The sequence below is a fragment of the Crinia signifera genome, chromosome 5 (genome assembly GCF_055691185.1).
Source record: "Crinia signifera chromosome 5, ASM5569118v1, whole genome shotgun sequence".
Taxonomy (NCBI): domain Eukaryota; kingdom Metazoa; phylum Chordata; class Amphibia; order Anura; family Myobatrachidae; genus Crinia; species Crinia signifera.
The window spans coordinates 32,309,739-32,329,069 of NC_139221.1; the positions used below are offsets into that span (position 1 = coordinate 32,309,739).

Consider the following 19,331-nt stretch of genomic DNA (forward strand, 5'->3'; position numbering starts at 1 on the left):
GGTTTCCTTAATCTGTGTGGCATAACATGAATTACGACTCAGTCAGTGTGAATTTTGTCTCATTCCATTTGGCATAATGTGTAAGAGACAAGTACAGTATAAGGGGGTTACTAATATTGTGTTGCCTGATTTGTGTAAGGGGTATATGGTGTGGTGAACTTAGGTGACCACATAAAAGGTGCTGAAATGTTGTCTACCAAGTTTTGGCTTTCAGTATTTTTTTATGACTGGAGTGCCGCCTCACCCCCTAAGTATTTTAGGACATCGGCTTCCTGCGGATGCACCTTTGGAGGGCACCCGCTAATACAGTATATATCCCTGCATTTTTCCTGTGCCAGCCCCCTGCCTTTTCCAGGCATATATAATTATTTGAAAGTATTTACACAAATAGAGACACACCCATGAGTAGACCACCCAACCAGAACACTGGTCACGCCACCCACATTATTAGGTGCTGGACACAACCCCTATTATTGCGCATAATAGGCCCTTGATAATTTTCAGCTCCAGGCCCATTTAGACCTTAATCTGGCACTGATCGGGGCCCAGAGATAATTAGGCATAGTTATTCTGCCTCTAGGATGTTTCATCACAGTCACATGCTGATGGTATTAAGGAAAATTGATTCATTTTAAATACATAATTTCTGTGTCTGCATTTAGGCGGCACGCCCACGCTTATGAGGCCAGTGTTACGTTTTCACTAATCTGACCAGGTTTTAAACATTAAGACTGTCAGTTCAGCTTTAGTAATACAGATATGTACTTTTCTATATGTCTATATACAGTATATACTGTATATAGACAAACATTGGGTTTGTCAGCTCTGAATACGGCCCCTTCCCTGATGTTCGGAGTCTGTGTGGTCTGCCCTTGACAGCCAGGGTTAAGGATGTCCTGACTGTTGTGTTAAGCCATTGTTCACATGCAAATGAATGCAGGACCTTATGCAGGTAAAAAAAAAAAAAAAACACAACAGAGGCTGAAGCGAAGACTCAGCTTTCAGGAAGTAAGAAGAACCCGTTTCAGATGTACAGAACCTATCAGGCGGATACAAATATCCCGTTCCTGGTCCAAGTACGCCAAATATTGCTAACACCATATTTTGGAATATTAAGTTATTTTAGTAAAAAGGCATTCCCAGAGAGAGGCAGACGCCTTGCAATGAATATAGTGCAGCGAACTGGAGAGGAAATGGAAGCTGTAGACTGGAGGAGAGTGTAAATAACAAGGAGATAGAAAAGAAACCAGACAGACAATGATAAGAGGAGAAGAGATAACATTAGGAAGAGAGATTACAACAAATCAAGAGAGGACAATTAGGTGAAAAGAGGTCATTTGCACACAGAGGTGTGTTATGCCTTTGTAAACGGGCGTGTAAACCATACCCTCTAACTGTACCGATTTAGCCGGTACAGTACCGTTTTTTTACGGTCTGTACCGGCTAAATCAGAGTGTACCGAATGTACTGGTTTTTAGGCAATCGTCTGGGGCAGCACCGCAATCTCCAGCCACAGCCACTGTACTTGGAGTCGTGCGCGCATCCTTCAGCAGGAAGTCGGAGAAGACGTCCTTGGTGGTGATGTGGGTAATTGCTGTGGCTGCTGCCCGGGATCACCGCCGGTGGGAGAGATGTGGGAGTCAGTGTCGGGGTCCCGTCATTCCCTCTGCCCGTGCGACTCTGACACACTGAGCATACACAATCTGTGCACTCGCTCCCGGGCCGGAGGCGGGTGGTGTGGTGGGGGAGGCGGGTGTGCACTGTGCGCCGGGACATGGAGGGGAGGGTGACCGTACAGCACAGAGCTGTGTGTGACAGACTTAGGTTCCTGCAGGACAGTTTTGCTGCTCAGTCAGTGCTTACTATATGTGTGTGTCAGAGTGTAATGTGTAAAGGCCCCCATACACTAGGGCGACTTGTCCTTAGGACAAGTCGCCCCTGACTTCCCCCTGAGCTTCCCCTGCTGCTCCCCGGGGGAGCTTGATTAGATTGGCACTTGATGTGCCATTTTTTACATGTGATAAATCGTCTCGATTTATCACATGTAAAAAACCCGGGGAGGCGGTAGAGGGAGCAGGGGGGCTGGGGACGCTGCGGGGGACACGTCTGTGTCCCCCGCTGCTGGGGACGCTGCGGGGGACAGCGTCTGTGCGGCAAAGCGGTAGAGGGAGCAGGGGGGGCTGGGGACGCTGCGGGGGACACAGGCGGCATATAGCCGGGCAGTGGGAGCCGGCCGGGAGCTGTCAGTAATGAATAAAAAAAAAAAGCCCATACAATGAATGGACAGCCTGTGATTGGCTGCTGAGCGCTCTCTCAGCCAATTGCTGACTGGCTGAGAGAGCGCTCAGCCAATCACAGGCCGCCCATGCATTGTATGGGCTTTTTTTTTTTTATTCATTACTGACAGCTCCCGGCCGGCTCCCCCTGCCTGGCTCTATGCCGCATGTGTCCCCCGCAGCGTCCCCAGCCCCCCCTGCTCCCTCTACCGCCGCGCCGCCCCGCCCCACTAGGTCCCAAGTCGGGTGGTCGGACGTGCAGCAGGTCCGACCACCCGACGCAGATCCGATGCGCACGGGACCGCGCATCGGATCTGAGGGGATATCAAAACTAGCCGATTTTGGTCCGATTTCGGCCAGATCCGACTGATCTGGCTGAAATCTGACCAAAATCGGCTAGTGTATGGGGGCCTTAAGATGTGCAGAACTGGCAACATTGGAAGTATATCATTCCTGAGCCTAAGGGCTCTTTGCTGAGCCCCACTGTATTGATTATTATCATTTCTTCTATGTAACAGGGACTGCTGGCAACTGGTTGGGGTTCTCAAAAAAAAAAAAAAAAAAAAAAAAGGCACAATACACATTCGGAAAGGGTGTGTGGCCACGCCCACTTTTACCTGTGGCCACGCCCCCTTCCCGAATGTGTACCGATTTCTGCCCTTCAGATGTTGGAGGGTATGGTAAACTTGTATTCGGCCTGACATACAATGGATTGATTGTGAAATTTTTGGGGGGATGTGTGCAACTCTGAGCCAAACAAGGGAAACAGAAAATAACAAATAAATAGCCATATCACAGAGGACAAATTATAATACATGAAAATAATATGGTGCATATACTTATATGATGGTGCAACCAGCCACGTCTCCAGAGGAAGGGCTGCAGAGCCATCCAAAAATAGGGATGCCACACCATCTGCAAGTGAGTCCCCGTCAGCTATGTTGGTCAGTGTTTGGGGTGGCAGTTGGGGTGGTTCCCCTATTTGAATTTAGTGCTGTGCTTAGCCCCTCCTCTGCAACTGCCACTTGTTGCAACATGCAACTGTGGCCGGAGAAACAATGGCCGGAGAGGTTTCCCATTTAAAGACGGACAGATCCTCATATTAGCGGAAGGTAGAAACTCTTACTTCTGTGGCATCAACAAATAGCCATTTGCCCATTAACGGTATTCGGTATGTTAAATACAGTCTATTTTTACACTGATTTCATGTCAAATTTCCTATTAAAACCACTTTTTTGTATGGAATCTATTGTTCGGCATAAAATTAATAAGAATTTACAATGGAAGAGTTAGTCCACTTTACATTAGAAGTCATTCAAGTAGTGTGTATAATATGAAGTCTTGGTCTTTATTTTGTAGCAGGTAAACAGCATACCAGGTATCAGCATAAGCAAGAATGGTTACAGCACTGCAGCATACAGGTGTCACAGCATAGTACAAACTGCTCAGTATATTCCAGGGTTCCCTAACATAGCCCACACCTCCGGCCTATCACCTGGGCAGCTATTCCACCACTGACCTCCAGCCTGGAACACTTATAACAAGAAAGCACAGGTGCTGCTAATCAGCCCAACCCTAATTACATCAGTTTTCCTGCTGCTGCTGCTCTAAAACCTGGACCAGACCCTCCACATTACCTTCATATGTAAGTACGCTGTCCCTGCCACACTAATATATATTTTACAAACTCCTGTGACCCCCGTAGGGATAGATGGCTCTAGTGCCCTCCTCTGGGCTGGTGACTCTATGTAGCATTCAAATAAAGAGGCAGCACTCTGAGACTTTGCAGTGATTCAAAACATCATCAACATTTTGGGAAGAGTCCTGATGAAGAGGAAACTCTCCACGAGGGCAGCCAGGTCTGCAGATCAAGAAGCGGACCAGCAACATGATACAATAGTGGGTGGGATGAGGGCATGGCTTACTGTGAAATGGTTGTGCTGGGAGCGTGGCTAGTGCAATTGCATCTTCATAGCCATGCAACCACCCTTGTTGCATAATGCTGGTATTCCAGGCATTGAACAGTGGGGGGGTGGGGCCACAATGACGTGACAACATAAATCGCGTCAATTGGTCATCACGGATCCCCACGAAGAAGGGGTTGTGGGAGGCTGGCGCCATTGTGGTGAATCGGACAACCCTGGGGTGCTGGGAGGCAGACCTGATTTTTGGGAGCTTCCCAATCATTCCAGGAGGGTAGCACAGTATTATGTTTGTGCCATGATTTCCTACTGACCCTGAGAGTCTACTTTTATGTCTATTTATTATATATAGACATATATATATATATATATTATGACATCATTTTTATAATATCAAACTTGTGGTAGGATCCTGGTAAGTAAGTATTACTTTATTACTTACTTATTTACTGTCCATCTCTACCTACATTCCACCCAGTATCATTCCTATTGCTCATCTCTGTAAGAACTTTCCCATCCTTCCATGGCTGATTTCCCTCAGACAGTCACTTAATGTCAGGTTGAGTACCCGTGTAGTCATATTTATGGGCCACACCATACGCACTAGTTGTTAAGTGGCTCCAGTCACTGGTGTAATGAAATAATCACATCCTCAGCAACTTGCTCCAGTAGTATTTGACCGACACAACCTATTCACAGTGTGCCAGGATTCCATTGTACACTTGGTCAGATTCAAATGACAGCTCAGTGCAGAACATTACATACGGGCAGTAACAGGTTGCTGGGGACTATCCAAATAAGATTGTCTTTGCTACATCTTAAAGTTATGTACAATGCTTCTGACAGGCTCTGGTTGGCCAACAATACAGAGGTTGGTGACTAGAAAAAGTGTGTGTGTGTGTGTGTGTGTGTGTGTGTGTGTGTGTGTGTGGGGGGGGGGGGGGGGGGGGCATATTCAGAACCAGACAGATGTCCATCGAAGAGCTATATGTGATTGTGCCCCTACAGCTTCTAGTGGCTGTGGATTGAAAGGTCTACAATCTCTTGGTATATAGTCAATAGGTCACAACGAAAGGTTGACACAAGCAAAAGGTCAACATGAGGTTTTTTTATTTTCTGGTGTCATCTGTTGACATGGACCCCAATTAGTGCAGTGTGCACCCTTGCATGTCTCACCATGCTTCGGGCCTTGGTCCTTGCTCCGCTGGGCACACTTTAACGTTCCCATTTGTAGTGCAGGTGGATGGTAAAACTTTTGTCAATGTCGGCCTATTGCATGTTCACCTATTGACTGTCTACCTAGACTCTGTAGACCTTTCAACCGCTTCCTGCCTCTTGGCATCCCTGATGATGGAAGACAGAGAAGCCCCACCCCTTGGTACTTGGTGTCTGATTGGCAGGTTTCTTAAACTCCATGTGATCACGGTTACAGAGTCCTCCCCACAATGTTTTCCTCTACACCAGGGCTGGCCAAACCGGTCCTCGAGATCTTCCAACGGTCCACGTTTTCCAAACCACCCAGCTGGTTCACAGCTATAGCCATTACTAACTGTCACATTTCCCAGACCACCTAGCAGGTGCATAGCTGTAGTCATTACTAACGGTCACATTTCCCAGGTCACCTAGCTGGTGCATAGGTGTAGTCATTACTAACTGTCACACTTCCCAGACCACCTAGCTGGTTCACAGCTGTAGCCATTACTAACTGTCACATTTTCAAGACTGCCTAGCTGCTGCACAGCTGTATCCATTACTAACAGTCACATTTTAGTGTACCCCCCCTCTTTAGGGTTACCAAACCCCCCCTCCCCCCCCTCCCTGTGCAGCCGGTACCTCCTGCCGCCGGCGCTTCTGTCAGGTCCCGGCTCTCAGTTTCCCGGCTCCTGCAGCAGCATATAAAAAGTGACACTCTGAAAATGGCTGCCACCATAATGCAGACAGTTTTTGAGGATGCTAGAGTAGGCCTCCTCTAGCAACCTTAAAAAACAGTCTGCTGTATGGGGGCAGCCATTTTCTGTTTGTCCCTTTTTTTTAGCTGCAGGAGCCGGGACCCGACAGAAGCGCCGGCGGCAGGAGGTACCAGCCGGCGGCAGGGGCAGACAGCAGTGGGTAACTATAGCCCCGCAGACCCCCCCTGGCGCCCACACCTTCTCAGCGCCTCCCCACCACCGCGGGGGCTGCGGGACTATAGTTACCCCACTGGATCTGGGGGTAACATAATTAGTACCCGCTCAAGCAAACTGCTGTGAATTGTGGGACAAAGGGGAAATGGAGAAGCTAAAATGCACAAACTGGCCCCGCCCCCTCTTTACGGACCCACAGTACCCGGTATTACCTCCCAATCCTGGTCAGTTTATGTGTTATTTTTTATTTTTTACTCTGCTCTCCGGGATATCTGAGAGAGAAGATCCAAGTGGTAAATGTGGAAGGTGTGGCAATGCAGTTTTGGGGTGATTCAGACCCGCTCGGTGTGGAACGAATTCGTTACCTGTCCGATTGTTGGTGTTTGCACATGAATGAATATGTGCATGGGCAAACCCCCGGAGCGAATGCCTTGAGCATGTCCACAAAAACACTGTGCACACCCAAAGAAATGTTGGGCATACCCCTGCGAACGTAGGCATGTCAGGCCTGGGGGGGGGGGGGGAGGGGGCGGGACTTGGGGTAGGCATTTGGCGGGGCAGAGTTTACCTTGGTGTCATCCGGGTACTGTCCAGTAATTACAGAAGTGGAAGGATGCCTGGAGTTTCTTGCGAGTTCCGGAAGTGTAAGCAGACACGCAGTATGCAGAGACGCATACTTGCCTACCTTAATGAACTATTCTGTAGGAGATGCCCAGAGAGGGAAAGTATGTTGGTGGCGATGGGGGTGGAGGCTAAAAGTGACATTAGGCCATGCCCATGGTGGTACAATTAACGCAATTGGAGCCTGTTTAAATAGAATGGCGCAATTAACATAAAACCACATCATTGGGCCCCACCCCCTCTGACCGGACCGCAGTTTCATTGTATTTATCTCCTCGTCCTGACGGCTGCACTAGGAATCCATGGCAAATATATATTAGTATTCATGCAAATGCTTAATGTGCTCTTTATTAAACAGCAGATGTTTCTCAGGGAAGAGAAGAAGATTCATATCTCATTTGAAGATAAAGGACTGTTATGATAAATCAAGTTTTGTCTTCTTATATAAAACATAGCATATTCATAGGTAAATGGGTCTGTAACGCACAAGAAACACTGGGCGGTATTCAATGTGAATACCGGCGACGTGCAGCGAATCCTGTTTAGGATTCGCTGCACATTCGCCACTGCTCGCTGCGTTCCGGAGCCTCGCCGGCTCCGGTATTCAACGAGTCAGGGGCTCGCTGCCCCTGACTGGCGAATTTGAGCTCCTGCGGCGGACGCCGCAGGGAGCCTGAGGACGGTGGCAGGCAGGGAGATGGAAGTCTCCCTCCCTGCCCCAGAACGTTTGTGGGGGGGGAAGGTGGGCTCCCTGGGAGCCAGGCAGCACAGGCTGCCCCCCGGGGGGTGCCAGCAGGGGACCGGGTATATTCACTACACCCGATCATGCATATGTAATGATCGGGTGAAGTGAATATATGAATATCTAATGAGCGGCTCGGCTCCGGCCCCCTGCTGGCTGGTCTGTGTAAACAAAAAAAAATATATATTTTTTTTTTAACTAAATATATATTCATGCGCTTACAGCACATGAATAAAAATAGCATGCCCCTCATCAGAATTAAATTCCAGATTTCTTGACACCAATTGTAAAAAACAAAACACTTTATTTTGAAAGTTCACCTTCCACTTCACCATAAAAAGATAGCGATTGCTACTCGGTGAATCATGGCGAAAAAAAACTTGAAATGTATTCGCCATCTGGTCATTGAATAGGGTGATTCACCGTTTTAGTCAGAAATTCACCTTACAGCACAAAATCGCCATAAAAACCTGGCGAATCAGCCTCATTGAATACCGCCCAAAGACTTTTGCACATCTTTCCTTTGTAAATGATTGCTGCCATGCAGAGGAGCAGTCAGTTGATTGGTTTGCTTCCCGATAATACAGTAGGACCTGGGTACATTTTTTAGCTTTCATTGTTTACCTGTCTTAGTGAATATCATCCCAAGCTAGACAACAAAAGTGGGATTTTAAAGACTGCAGCTGGGTCATTATTTTATTTATGGTCTTTTGAAATTGTGCAGGCCCTGTTATTAATGCAGGAGCAGTGTGGTATAATGTGACTGTGGTACCCAGAAGCTGTAAACCAGGCATGTCCAACCTTGGCCCTCCAGCTGTTGTCAAACTACAAGTCCCAGCATGCCTTACCACAGTTTTGCGATTAGGGAATGCTAAAACCATTGCGAGGCATACTGGGATGTGTAGTTTCACAACAGCTGGAGGGTCACGGTTGGACATGCCTGTTGTAAACCATATGATAGTGTAGAAGCTGTAGAATTTAACTTGAACTAGCCGACATGTCCACATCAATATGACATCAAAAGGAATTAAAAGGACTCTCTCCGCAGAAGAACAAATTGTAGAAATATTTATTTTGATCTATTTCAAGCACAAGGAACTTTGATAAATGAAGCCCGATATCTGTGTTTTCTGGTAGAACAAAGTAATATAGAGGACCTTTTTCTATCCAACCTATGTCGACAGAGACAACCGAAAATGTTGACCCTTTCATGTCAACCTTTTCAATGTCGGCATCTTGATTGTTTCAAGACACTGAATTTGAATGGCAAGAAATCATGTCCTTGCACATATTTAGTGGCAGTTACATGTTATTTCCCCAGTAGTGCCGGTTACAAGTTATTTCCCCAGTAGTGCCGGTTACATGTTATTTCCCCAGTAGTGCCAGTTACAAGTTATTTCCCCAGTAGTGCCAGTTACAAGTTATTTCCCCAGTAGTGCCAGTTACAAGTTATTTCCCCAGTAGTGCCAGTTACAAGTTATTTCCCCAGTAGTGCCAGTTACAAGTTATTTCCCCAGTAGTGCCAGTTACAAGTTATTTCCCCAGTAGTGCCAGTTACATGTTATTTCCCCAGTAGTGCCAGTTACAGTTACATGTTATTTCCCCAGTAGTGCCGTTTACATGTTATTTCCCCAGTAGTGCCAGTTACATGTTATTTCCCCAGTAGTGCCAGTTACATGTTATTTCCCCAGTAGTGCCAGTTACAAGTTATTTCCCCAGTAGTGCCAGTTACGTTATTTCCCCAGTAGTGCCAGTTACATGTTATTTCCCCAGTAGTGCCAGTTACAGTTACATGTTATTTCCCCAGTAGTGCCGTTTACATGTTATTTCCCCAGTAGTGCCAGTTACATGTTATTTCCCCAGTAGTGCCAGTTACAAGTTATTTCCCCAGCAGTGCCAGTTACAAGTTATTTCCCCAGTAGTGCCAGTTACAAGTTATTTCCCCAGTAGTGCCAGTTACAAGTTATTTCCCCAGTAGTGCCAGTTACAAGTTATTTCCCCAGTAGTGCCAGTTACAAGTTATTTCCCCAGTAGTGCCAGTTACAAGTTATTTCCCCAGCAGTGCCGGTTACATGTTATTTCCCCAGTAGTGCCAGTTACAGTTACATGTTATTTCCCCAGTAGTGCCAGTTACATGCTATTTCCCCAGTAGTGCCAGTTACATGTTATTTCCTCAGTAGTGCCAGTTACAGATGTCTCCAGTAGGTTTTTAGCAAATAATAAAAAACAAAGTAAATTTTGGAGATTATGGTTTCTGGAATAATTTGGGTAACTTATATTTGGATCAGGGATACTCAACCTGTAATAATAATACTTCAGTCTTTGGGTCGATCCTATTATCGCCGAAGGGTGCGAGGTTCTGGTCGGGTGCCGTTTAAATGCTGGCAACAGCACCCGAATGGAGGTGCAAGCACTTTTAAGCAAATTCAGTCCACCTTAAAGTGCGCCCGGTGCCGTGATGATTCACGAGCGCAAATCATCCACACCTAATAGGATCGAGCCCTGTTTTTATAATGACCATTTTCTACTGAGAATTCAATTGTCTTGATTGTATGCCTTAAGTTTAAGGTACTTAAGGCATACAATCAACGTGATGGACCCGATTTTTTAATCTCATGGATCTTATGTATCCATAAGATGCATGAGATCTATGAGATAAAAAACCGTGAGCCCCCAATAACCATTGTTAACGCCACCAGCACTATCAACGCCAACCCGAAGCGTGGCGAGCGCAGCGAGCCCACGAGGGGCGGCGGTACGCGTCCTCTGACCTTTTCATACCCCCACTATCCACGTCGGCGTGGAGTTGATGTTATATAGTGTGGCGAGCGCAGCGAGCCACCGAGCCCGAAGTGTGGCGAGCGAAGCGAGCCCCGCGAGGGGACGCGGACTACTTTACATGTATTCCGCGTGCGCTCGCCACACTATATAAAATCAACTCCACGCCGACGTGGATAGTGGGGGTATGAAAAGGTCGGAGGACACGTACCGCCGCCCCTCGTGGGCTCGCCACGCTTCGGATTGGCGTCAATAGTGGGGTGGCGTTAACAATGGGGGGGCCATTTCACCCATGAGGGGGGGTTAGCAATGAAAATTGGGGTTTGGGGCCTTTTTACATTGATTACAATGCAAAAATCTCGTTGATCATCTCATGCATCTTATGCCGCACAAACACATAAGATGCATGAGATGCTTGAGATATCAGCCCCACACATACAATCTAGATCGTGGGCGCCGTGCTAGGAAAGCAGTATCGAATTGTCCAAGCCACAGTAAAGCTTTAGAATGAGATCATTTCTGCAACAGAGGGTAGTGGCAATACTGGCGTCCTTTGCATAGCAGAATCAGCGGCAGCAGTGACCTATTGCAGGCTGGAAGAGACACAGTGCGCTCCACTCGTCTATTTAATTTCATTTACTTTACTCTGCAGACATAAGTAGTACAGATGGACAAGTACATGTACGTCTCAAGCAATGCTCTAAACCTGCCAAACTCCTCTCATGGTCTAATCCAAACTTCTGGTTTCTTTCCGCCAACATTATGTTGCGCTGGAAACCTGGCAAGAATCTAGGGCAGCGATGGTGAACCTTTGGCTCTCCAGCTGTTGTTGAACTACACATCCCAACATGCCCTGCTGCAGTTTTGCCATTTGGCCATGATAAAACTGTTGCAGGGCATGCTGGGATGTGCAGTTCAACAACAGCTGGAGGGCCAAAGGTTCCCCATCGCTCATCTAAGGGCACATTAGCAAATAAGGCACCAAAAAGGATTTTGCACAGCATCTCAGTGTTGTGCGTGATAATCAGTCCCATTGTCATACAAAGACCCAGATACTACAGGTAAAGCCCCGTACAAAATAGACGATTTGCAGCACCGCCGATATAGTTAACGATAGATCGTCTAGTGTGTATGGGGCTTTAGACTAAGATCACAGAGCGATTATGCTGCACCTTTTTTTGGGAATTACAACAGAGCTTGTTAAGAGAGATCCACTGATTGCAATCATTTGACCTACAGTAGGCCAGAAGCAAGCGTAACATCACAGTGGATAATTCTGTACGTGATAAATATGCCCCATAGGGCGATTCAGCAGGATAATTGTGCATCAAACACCAGACAAGGAATCTATCCTCTTTATCTATGCATTACATACTATGTCATGCTTAAGGTGTTGACTTGAGCGTAACCTGCCTCAGCTTGTTGCGGAGACATTCAGAATATCAGAAGGATAGTTGTTGATACCTGCAGCATTTCATTGTTACAATGGGTGGACCCAATGTGACAAATTACAACTGTTTCTTGGATGAAAGTCTCATTACCCTTAAAAGAAAACCCTTAAAACTGAAGGGGATATATAGGATATAGCTCAGATAAAGCAAAAAGTGATAAAAGCACCAAACCAATCTGATTCTGTCATTTTACAGCAGTGGTTTCAAACTCATGGCCCTTCAGCTGTTGTGGAACTACACATCCCAGCATACCTTGCCACAGATGATATCATGGATTGCTAAAGCTGTGGCAGGGCATGCTGGGACGTGTAGTTCCACAACAGCTGGAGGACCATGAGTTTGACGCCACTGTTTTAAAGGCTGAAAAATGTCAGTTAGGGGCTCATTGGTTGATCCTTTATAACTCTTCGAGTTACCAGGTAAACAGATGTTTTGATACCGGTGGAATCCTGAGACAATGCCCATCAAATGCCATTGTTCACCAGGCATTCCTGTGGCAGGAACAATGGTTAATGACTCATTAGCAAGAAGGGCACAATGCTAAGAGCTGATGACAGACAGATCTCAGGAGATTGAATGTCCCGACTTGTCTCCTGTTCCGAGACTTCAGTCCCCTGGCCTGGGGCACAGGAGCACTTCCACAAATCTTTATGACCCAGCTATTTGACGGATGGCAGGGCAGCCTCTGGGACAGATCTTGTGTCAGATATTAATCCGTAACACAGTACTTGCCGGATTAAAGCGTAAAGGAGTATACAGCATATATTGCGCTGTGCCATATGTCATTTTAAACCAGACTTGGGAGACCGGTCGCGTGTTCAGCAGTTGAGGAACTACAAGTCCCAGATTTGTCTGCCAGTCAGCTGGAATTCTAATAACTCTACTATGCATAATAAAATTGATCCTTTATTGAGAAAAACAGAACATATGGCACAAGATTAACAGATAATGCTGAAGATCTGAGACAGATCATTGTGGAATAGTGCGCTGTACAATCACAACATCACAACTCAATGCACAGGACACACTCAGATCTAGCACCATCAGCCTATGATCATTAAACACAATTCCAACATTTATTTTTAGAAACAATCAGATTCACTGGTGCAGCAGCAGGAACTGGAAATAAACAGGAACAGGCTTCTCGTCCTGTGCACCCTGAAAGGGTTAAATAAAAATCCTGTCACCTGTAATGACATATCCACTGGGCCAGCGCTCAATGGGGGCCCGCAAAAGTTCTCAGAACACAACGTTTAAAATATGCAACTCCAGCTGCAAACTTGTCTCCTTATCGCCTCTCTCTCCCCACCGCAGCCCACCTGCCGGCCCCTGTGACAGATCCCAGGGAATGGCCATTTGTACAGCAGAAAGAAAAAGTCTTTTGTTACTGGCACACAAAAGCCAATCTCTCTCTCTCCCTTCCTGGGGCTCTTTCCCAGCAGCAGACTCACAGCCAGCGGCCTCCAGCAAAAACATAAAAGATAAAAAAAAAAAACAGTCCAAGGTAAAAAAAAAAAAAGTAACAAAAAGTTTACAAAACAAAACAAAAGTGGCAAAAAGTTTTGTGATGAGCAGCAGGGGGGCAGCAGCAGGATCAGCTCTCATCAGATCAGGGGAGAAAAAGAGGGAAATAAAAAAAAAACTTTCCCAGTTCCTGCCACCAGATCCCAAAAACCAGTATGATCACTTACTTGTCCGTCTCTTGTGACATGTTTGATCCAATGAACTCTCCCTTTATCTTCTCCCTAGCTCCCTGGTGGAACTGGACTTTCAGGTCTGTGCAGGTAAAGGTGTGTGGAAGAGAAAGAGATGGCAGAACTAGAGCTACTGGTAATTCTACTTTTTTTTTTTTACCTTCCACCCCTTCCCCCCCCTCTCTTTTCTCTTTCAGTTACCCTGCCCAGCCAGAAAGGTAAGGGACAGGTAGCAGCCACTCCCCCTGCACTCTCCTCCCCATTCTCCACCTTGCAGAGAAATCTTCCAGGTCAACTCAACACTGCAGCCTTGTCCTGAATCCCCACTGCAGGGAGGTATTAGGTTGACTCTAGTTACTGGAATATCCCCTGTACATTGGATCACCAAGTGTGCACAGTGTGGCAGGTTGTGGTTCTGTGTGTGTACCTGGTGTGTTGTCACTGTCCTTTGTGGAGAGACACAGAATTTTATCACACTGTCACAGGTTTGTTAATGGCTATGTGGATCAAGTCCTTGCCTGTATTTTGTGGAGTGTCAACAAAGTTTTATGATAGGAGTCTTTTTTTTTTTTCTTCCATATGTCATAAGTGTAGCTGGTATGGAACTACCTTTCCCATCATGCCCTGCTTTCTTTAAGCAGGATATGCTGGGACTTATAGTTGTACATTGGCTTAGGGAGTCACATCTCAATCTTTTTAACATAAATACAGAGAACACAACATATATATATATATATATATATATATATATATATATATATAATGTAATTTTGCTGTGTGTTGTATCAGGTGACAAGCTAATAATTTGGTGGGGAATAGGTTAATATCGGGCTGTTGCCTAGAACACAGAAACCTTTTCAGGTATTCTTTAGCACCTGTAGAGCTGGTAAGGGCTGTCAGTATGCTGCAGCTGTCTCTAATGCCATGTGTTTGTTTATAGGCTCTGTGTATATAGGAAGCCTACCTGAAATGATTTGTATATGAATGTTACATAACTGCAGCTTTAGGTCATGTGACTAATCTTCAAAGTAAAAGTGGCTGAACAAGATATCCGTCATTGCTGCGGAAAATGATTTTGTCAGGTTGCGCCATTTAAATCGCACAAATTATAAATGTGCTAATTAAACAACTCCATGATTTATATAATAGTGATTACAGAAGTACAGCATGGGTGATCTCATACTTTGATGCTGTCTGTACCTTTAACTGTAAATGTGGGAAAGCTGAACAATTGGATGCAATGGAAAACTGCACACGTCGATTTGTTGAATATCCTCATACTATTATTCTGCAGGAAATACTCTTTATAACAACTGCATATTATTTATTTTTTAATGTTATACATACATATGTTATGTGTAGCACAGTGGAGAGCAGAGTACAGCAAATCCAACATTCAGATAGAGGAGAAAAACTGACAACCAATGAGTCAGTTAGTTTGGAATGACAGTTGGTGACAGTTGCTGTGCCTCCTTTTATTTTGAATTTTCTAAAACGTGGGAGGGTGTGTATGTGTGTGCATGTGTGGAGTGAGATGTTGCTATCGGTAACCAATCAGAATTTTCTTCTTCTTTATGTAAATATCCCCCCGACTTTAGGAAAGGGCTTGCACACATATAACACATATTTTCTCTTTGCACTGGACACAATCACTGTAATTTGCTGTTCTGTGACTAATGCCACAAATAAAGGGGTAGATGTACACTGTTATGTACTACTATAACCAGGTATTCTACAGGAGATACGGTCATTGGGTGTACAGTATGTTGGTCGACATGGGTTTAGGTCAACGGGTCATTAGGTCGGCACAAGTATTAGGTCAACAGTGTCTAGATCGACAGTCAAAAGGTTGAGAGTGTCTAGGTCGACAGTCACTGGAAACTGTGTCCATGTCGACTGTGTTGACATTTGGGTCATAAAACAGTGAAAACAGTAGTTTGCAGGAATCTATGACCTGCAAACTTTCTTTGTTCTAGGGAATAGGATTGCCACCTAGCAACAGCTGGTGGGTTAGGGTGGCAAGCCTCCCGAATGTGCAGAAAGGTAAAGTGAACATTTTTTCACTTACCTTTCCCCTGCTGTAGGGAGCGGGTCTGGGTGCCGGGCCCGTGCATGCTGGTCACGTGCACGCGCGCGCTCTCCTGAGCCCAGGATCCCGCCCCCTAGCTTTAGTTTTTTCGGAAGGTCGCCGATGGCAATCCCAAATAGAACAATCTGCATGGAACACCTTAGTCAAACTATTAGGGAATAATGACAAAGAGAAATTAGGTGCAACGAAGGATTTTACTGAACATAATCACGTAAGTGAAACAAGAACTAGTAAGGACTAACTAGGACCAGCAATACGGTCTATAGAAGGTAGAGTCCAATAAGAAGGACCAAGTGGTCGACTTGAAACTGTGGGCGGATGAGCCAGACGGATCTACTTGTTCTCCTTAGCTGGTTGTGCCTGTGGCTTCTTCTTGAAAGGGCAGAAGAGAATTACAGGATTATAGAATTGAGTTAGAGTAACCAACGGACCTAGCAAGGTCTAGGGTGGGTTAGGTGGGAGCTGTTGCTAGGTGGCAATCCTATTCCCTAGAACAAACAAAGTTTGCAGGTCATAGATTCCTGCAAACTACTGTTTGTTCGTCGGGAGGCTTGCCACCTAGCAACAGCTGGTGGGTAGACTACCACATACCTGGTGGTTGCTCTAATGAACTCGATCCATTGAGGATCAGTGGGTCTCCAGTAGTGTTTTACAAACGTACGGCTGGATGACCAACGGGCAGCTTGCATTATCGATTGCAGAGGTAAGCCCTTGGCTGCAGCAGAAGTTACAGCTGCGCCCCTAATTGAATGACATTTGAAGGTTGATGTGTCTATTCCAGCCAGGTTCATTGCGGCTACTATCCATCCACGGATAGTAGATGGTATAGCAGGACGGAAGGGTTTACGGCATGTAATGAATAACTGGGAATGGACACCTCGAATCGGGGATGTCATTTGGAGGTAATGTGTCAAGCATGTAACTAGACACAGGTCCACATCTGAATGGTCTTTCAGTATGTCGAACTCTACTAGCGGGTTGCTTAGAGAGCTGGTTTTTGTGTGACCCTTTAGGATTATGTGAAAGCCTAATGGGGTTTGTGTCAGCCATGGGTCTGATATGTGTATGTGTTACGGACTTGGGGGTTACCCACCGTGGAAATCCGGAGACAGTACGTGAGGATGCAGGAGGCAGGGAGCTGGAGATCAGGCGTGAGCCTGTAGCCGGGACCGCTGGTTAGAACGGCCACAGCGAAACCCTACACTGACTCTGTTGAGTCCCCCGGGCAGATGGAATACCCCTGCGGTAGTGCTAGGCTTCGCCTGTAGCCGCCGCGTTCGAAGGAGCCGGTTAAGCCTGCTCCGACCCCGATGCAGCCAGGTGTTATGTGGTGACAAGGGGTGAGCGATCGCCAGGGGGTATCTCAAAAGGCAGATCTAACTACCGGGCCTACCTGAAAAAACCCCTGACTAACCGGCACCAGGCCAAGGACGGGACAGCGCGACCGAGTCGCAAACACCAGAACAAAGCAACAATAGGGTGCCACCAAACCAAACACACGCCAACATAAAAATAGTACTCTTAAAGTGACGGTACCCCAAAACAGACGTAAACCCACAGTTGTGGGCCTCTCCGAACCACGGAGAGCAGAACCAGGATAATAATGATTATAACTAAGGAGGAAGGGCCGCTTGCCCGTAGGAATAAAGAATAAGGAACCAGGCTCCACTGGAGCACTTACGTGACCGGCCCAAGACTGGACACTGACCGCAGCAATCGGGCGGCTGGATAACGGCTGGACTACGGCTGCACAGTGACCGCAGTGAGACGGCAGCTGAACAATGGCTGCACCACGGCTGGAGGTCCCTGGACTAGGACAGCAAGGGGACAATGATATTTGATCCAGACTGCAGCAGGATAGGACACTTGACTGGACCCAGACGACACAGGACAAGACTGTAAACAGGACCCAGACTGAAGTGAGAAGGACTCCGACAGAATCCAGACTGAATGGAACAGGAGCAGGACCTAGGACCAGAGAGCAGTATATCTGCAGCTAACAGCAAGCTATCACTGGCACAGATCCCCAGGAGAGCATGGCTTATAAAGGCCTCAGGTGATTGAAACAGCTGGTGAATCTCCAGGCTGCTCATGATTAACGAGCTAATACCTCACAGCCTGTGAATAAAAGCTCAAAGAACACAGGGCTGTAATGGCAACAGACCTACCACTGGAGGTCACCAGTGAGTCAAAATGCCAAACAGAAACTGACAGAAAACAAAACAGACTGGTTCCTGACAGTACCCCCCCCTTGAGGAGGGGTCAACAGACCCCAAAATCCAGACCTCCAAAAATTAAATGTATCTGGATTCTGGATAACGGGGCAAAGGCAACAGAAAGGTGAACACAAGCTAAAACCACGGCTTGTCTCAGTGCCCCCCCTAGAGGGTGACCACAGGGCACAACCAAAAAGACAAACAAGATGATCCAGGAAAGCGGAAAAAGATTAATGCTTCTTCTTTTTCTTTTTCCTAGATTTTGATGGAATCAGCAGTTTAAGGCCCCACACATTATCAGATCTGATGGTACCTTCTATCAAATCACAGCTATGGGTTACCAAATCAGAAACAGAGTTGAAGTCTCGATCTGAGGAGATCATGAGAGTCTTTTTAACAGATGGAATCTCAGAAAGGGAAGAATGTCTTAATTGGCCATAGGCAGAACTCTTATTGGATTCCCTAGACCCAGAATTACAGGTACCAGATGTGTCCAAAAATTTTTTGTCAGGAGTCAGTGAGACAAAACCAATAGCTAAACTCCTGGATTCCGGACCAAGCGATGAGGCAGAAGAATGAACAAACAGAGACTGTGAGTCTCCAGAAGCCAGGACCTTAAGCCCCTGGCTTATGCTGGGCACCACATTTCCAGGAGCTGGTAGAACCCCATCCTTCTTTTTGGGACTGAACTTCTTAATAACAGCATCACAAAAAGAGGAGAGATCCTGAAGGCAAGGGTCACAACACCTGATCAGCTTGTAAGCCCATGTCTGAGGTCTACCCCTAAAGGCAGAAATGAGGAGGTATATAATATTAGTCCAAGTGACCCCTGAAGCTGGTCCTGATTCAAAAAGGGAAGTATAGTGTTTAACCAGGGCAATAAAATGGGCAAGATCTCCATCAAAAATGATGGACGTAGGGACATCCACCTCTGGGACCTCAGAACTGGAATTCTCTATGGGAACAACAACCTTTGGGTCTAAGATTTCTGAAGCCTCCCGAGAAGCTGGCAAGACAGAAATGCTCACTGGGTTTGCGGCCCTCAAGAGCCTCGCTGAGGCTGTGGTCTCTGGGACCTCAGACAAGGATATGGCCACCCCTTCCAGGGACACAGCTTCTATGATACCACTTGAGGCTAAATGGACTGAGCCCCCCTCAGGGCCCGGACTGACAGAGTCCCCTTCCGGGACCGGACTGGCAGAGTCCCCCTCAGGGACCGGACTGGCAGAGTCCCCCTCAGGGACCGGACTGGCAGAGTCCCCCTCAGGGACCGGACTGGCAGAGTCCCCCTCAGGGACCGGACAGACTTGCCCCCCTTCTGGGGCGAAACAGACTTGCCCCCCTTCTGGGGCGAAACAGACTTGCCCCCCTTCTGGGGCGAAACAGACTTGCCCCCCTTCTGGGGCGAAACAGACTTGC

The 19,331-nt window shown here is 46.7% G+C and overlaps 1 protein-coding gene across 1 annotated transcript in view; it reads right to left on the minus strand.

Moving 5' to 3' along the window:
- The window catches only part of GRHL2 (grainyhead like transcription factor 2), a 76,685-nt gene extending 62,906 nt beyond the window's left edge, over positions 1-13,779 (minus strand). Inside the window, exon 1 of the mRNA XM_083186964.1 lies at positions 13,605-13,779. Coding sequence (XP_083043090.1) covers positions 13,605-13,624 — 20 coding nt within the window. The 5' untranslated portion in view covers positions 13,625-13,779. The remainder of the gene's footprint in view (positions 1-13,604) is intronic.
- Positions 13,780-19,331: the final 5,552 nt, after the last annotated feature.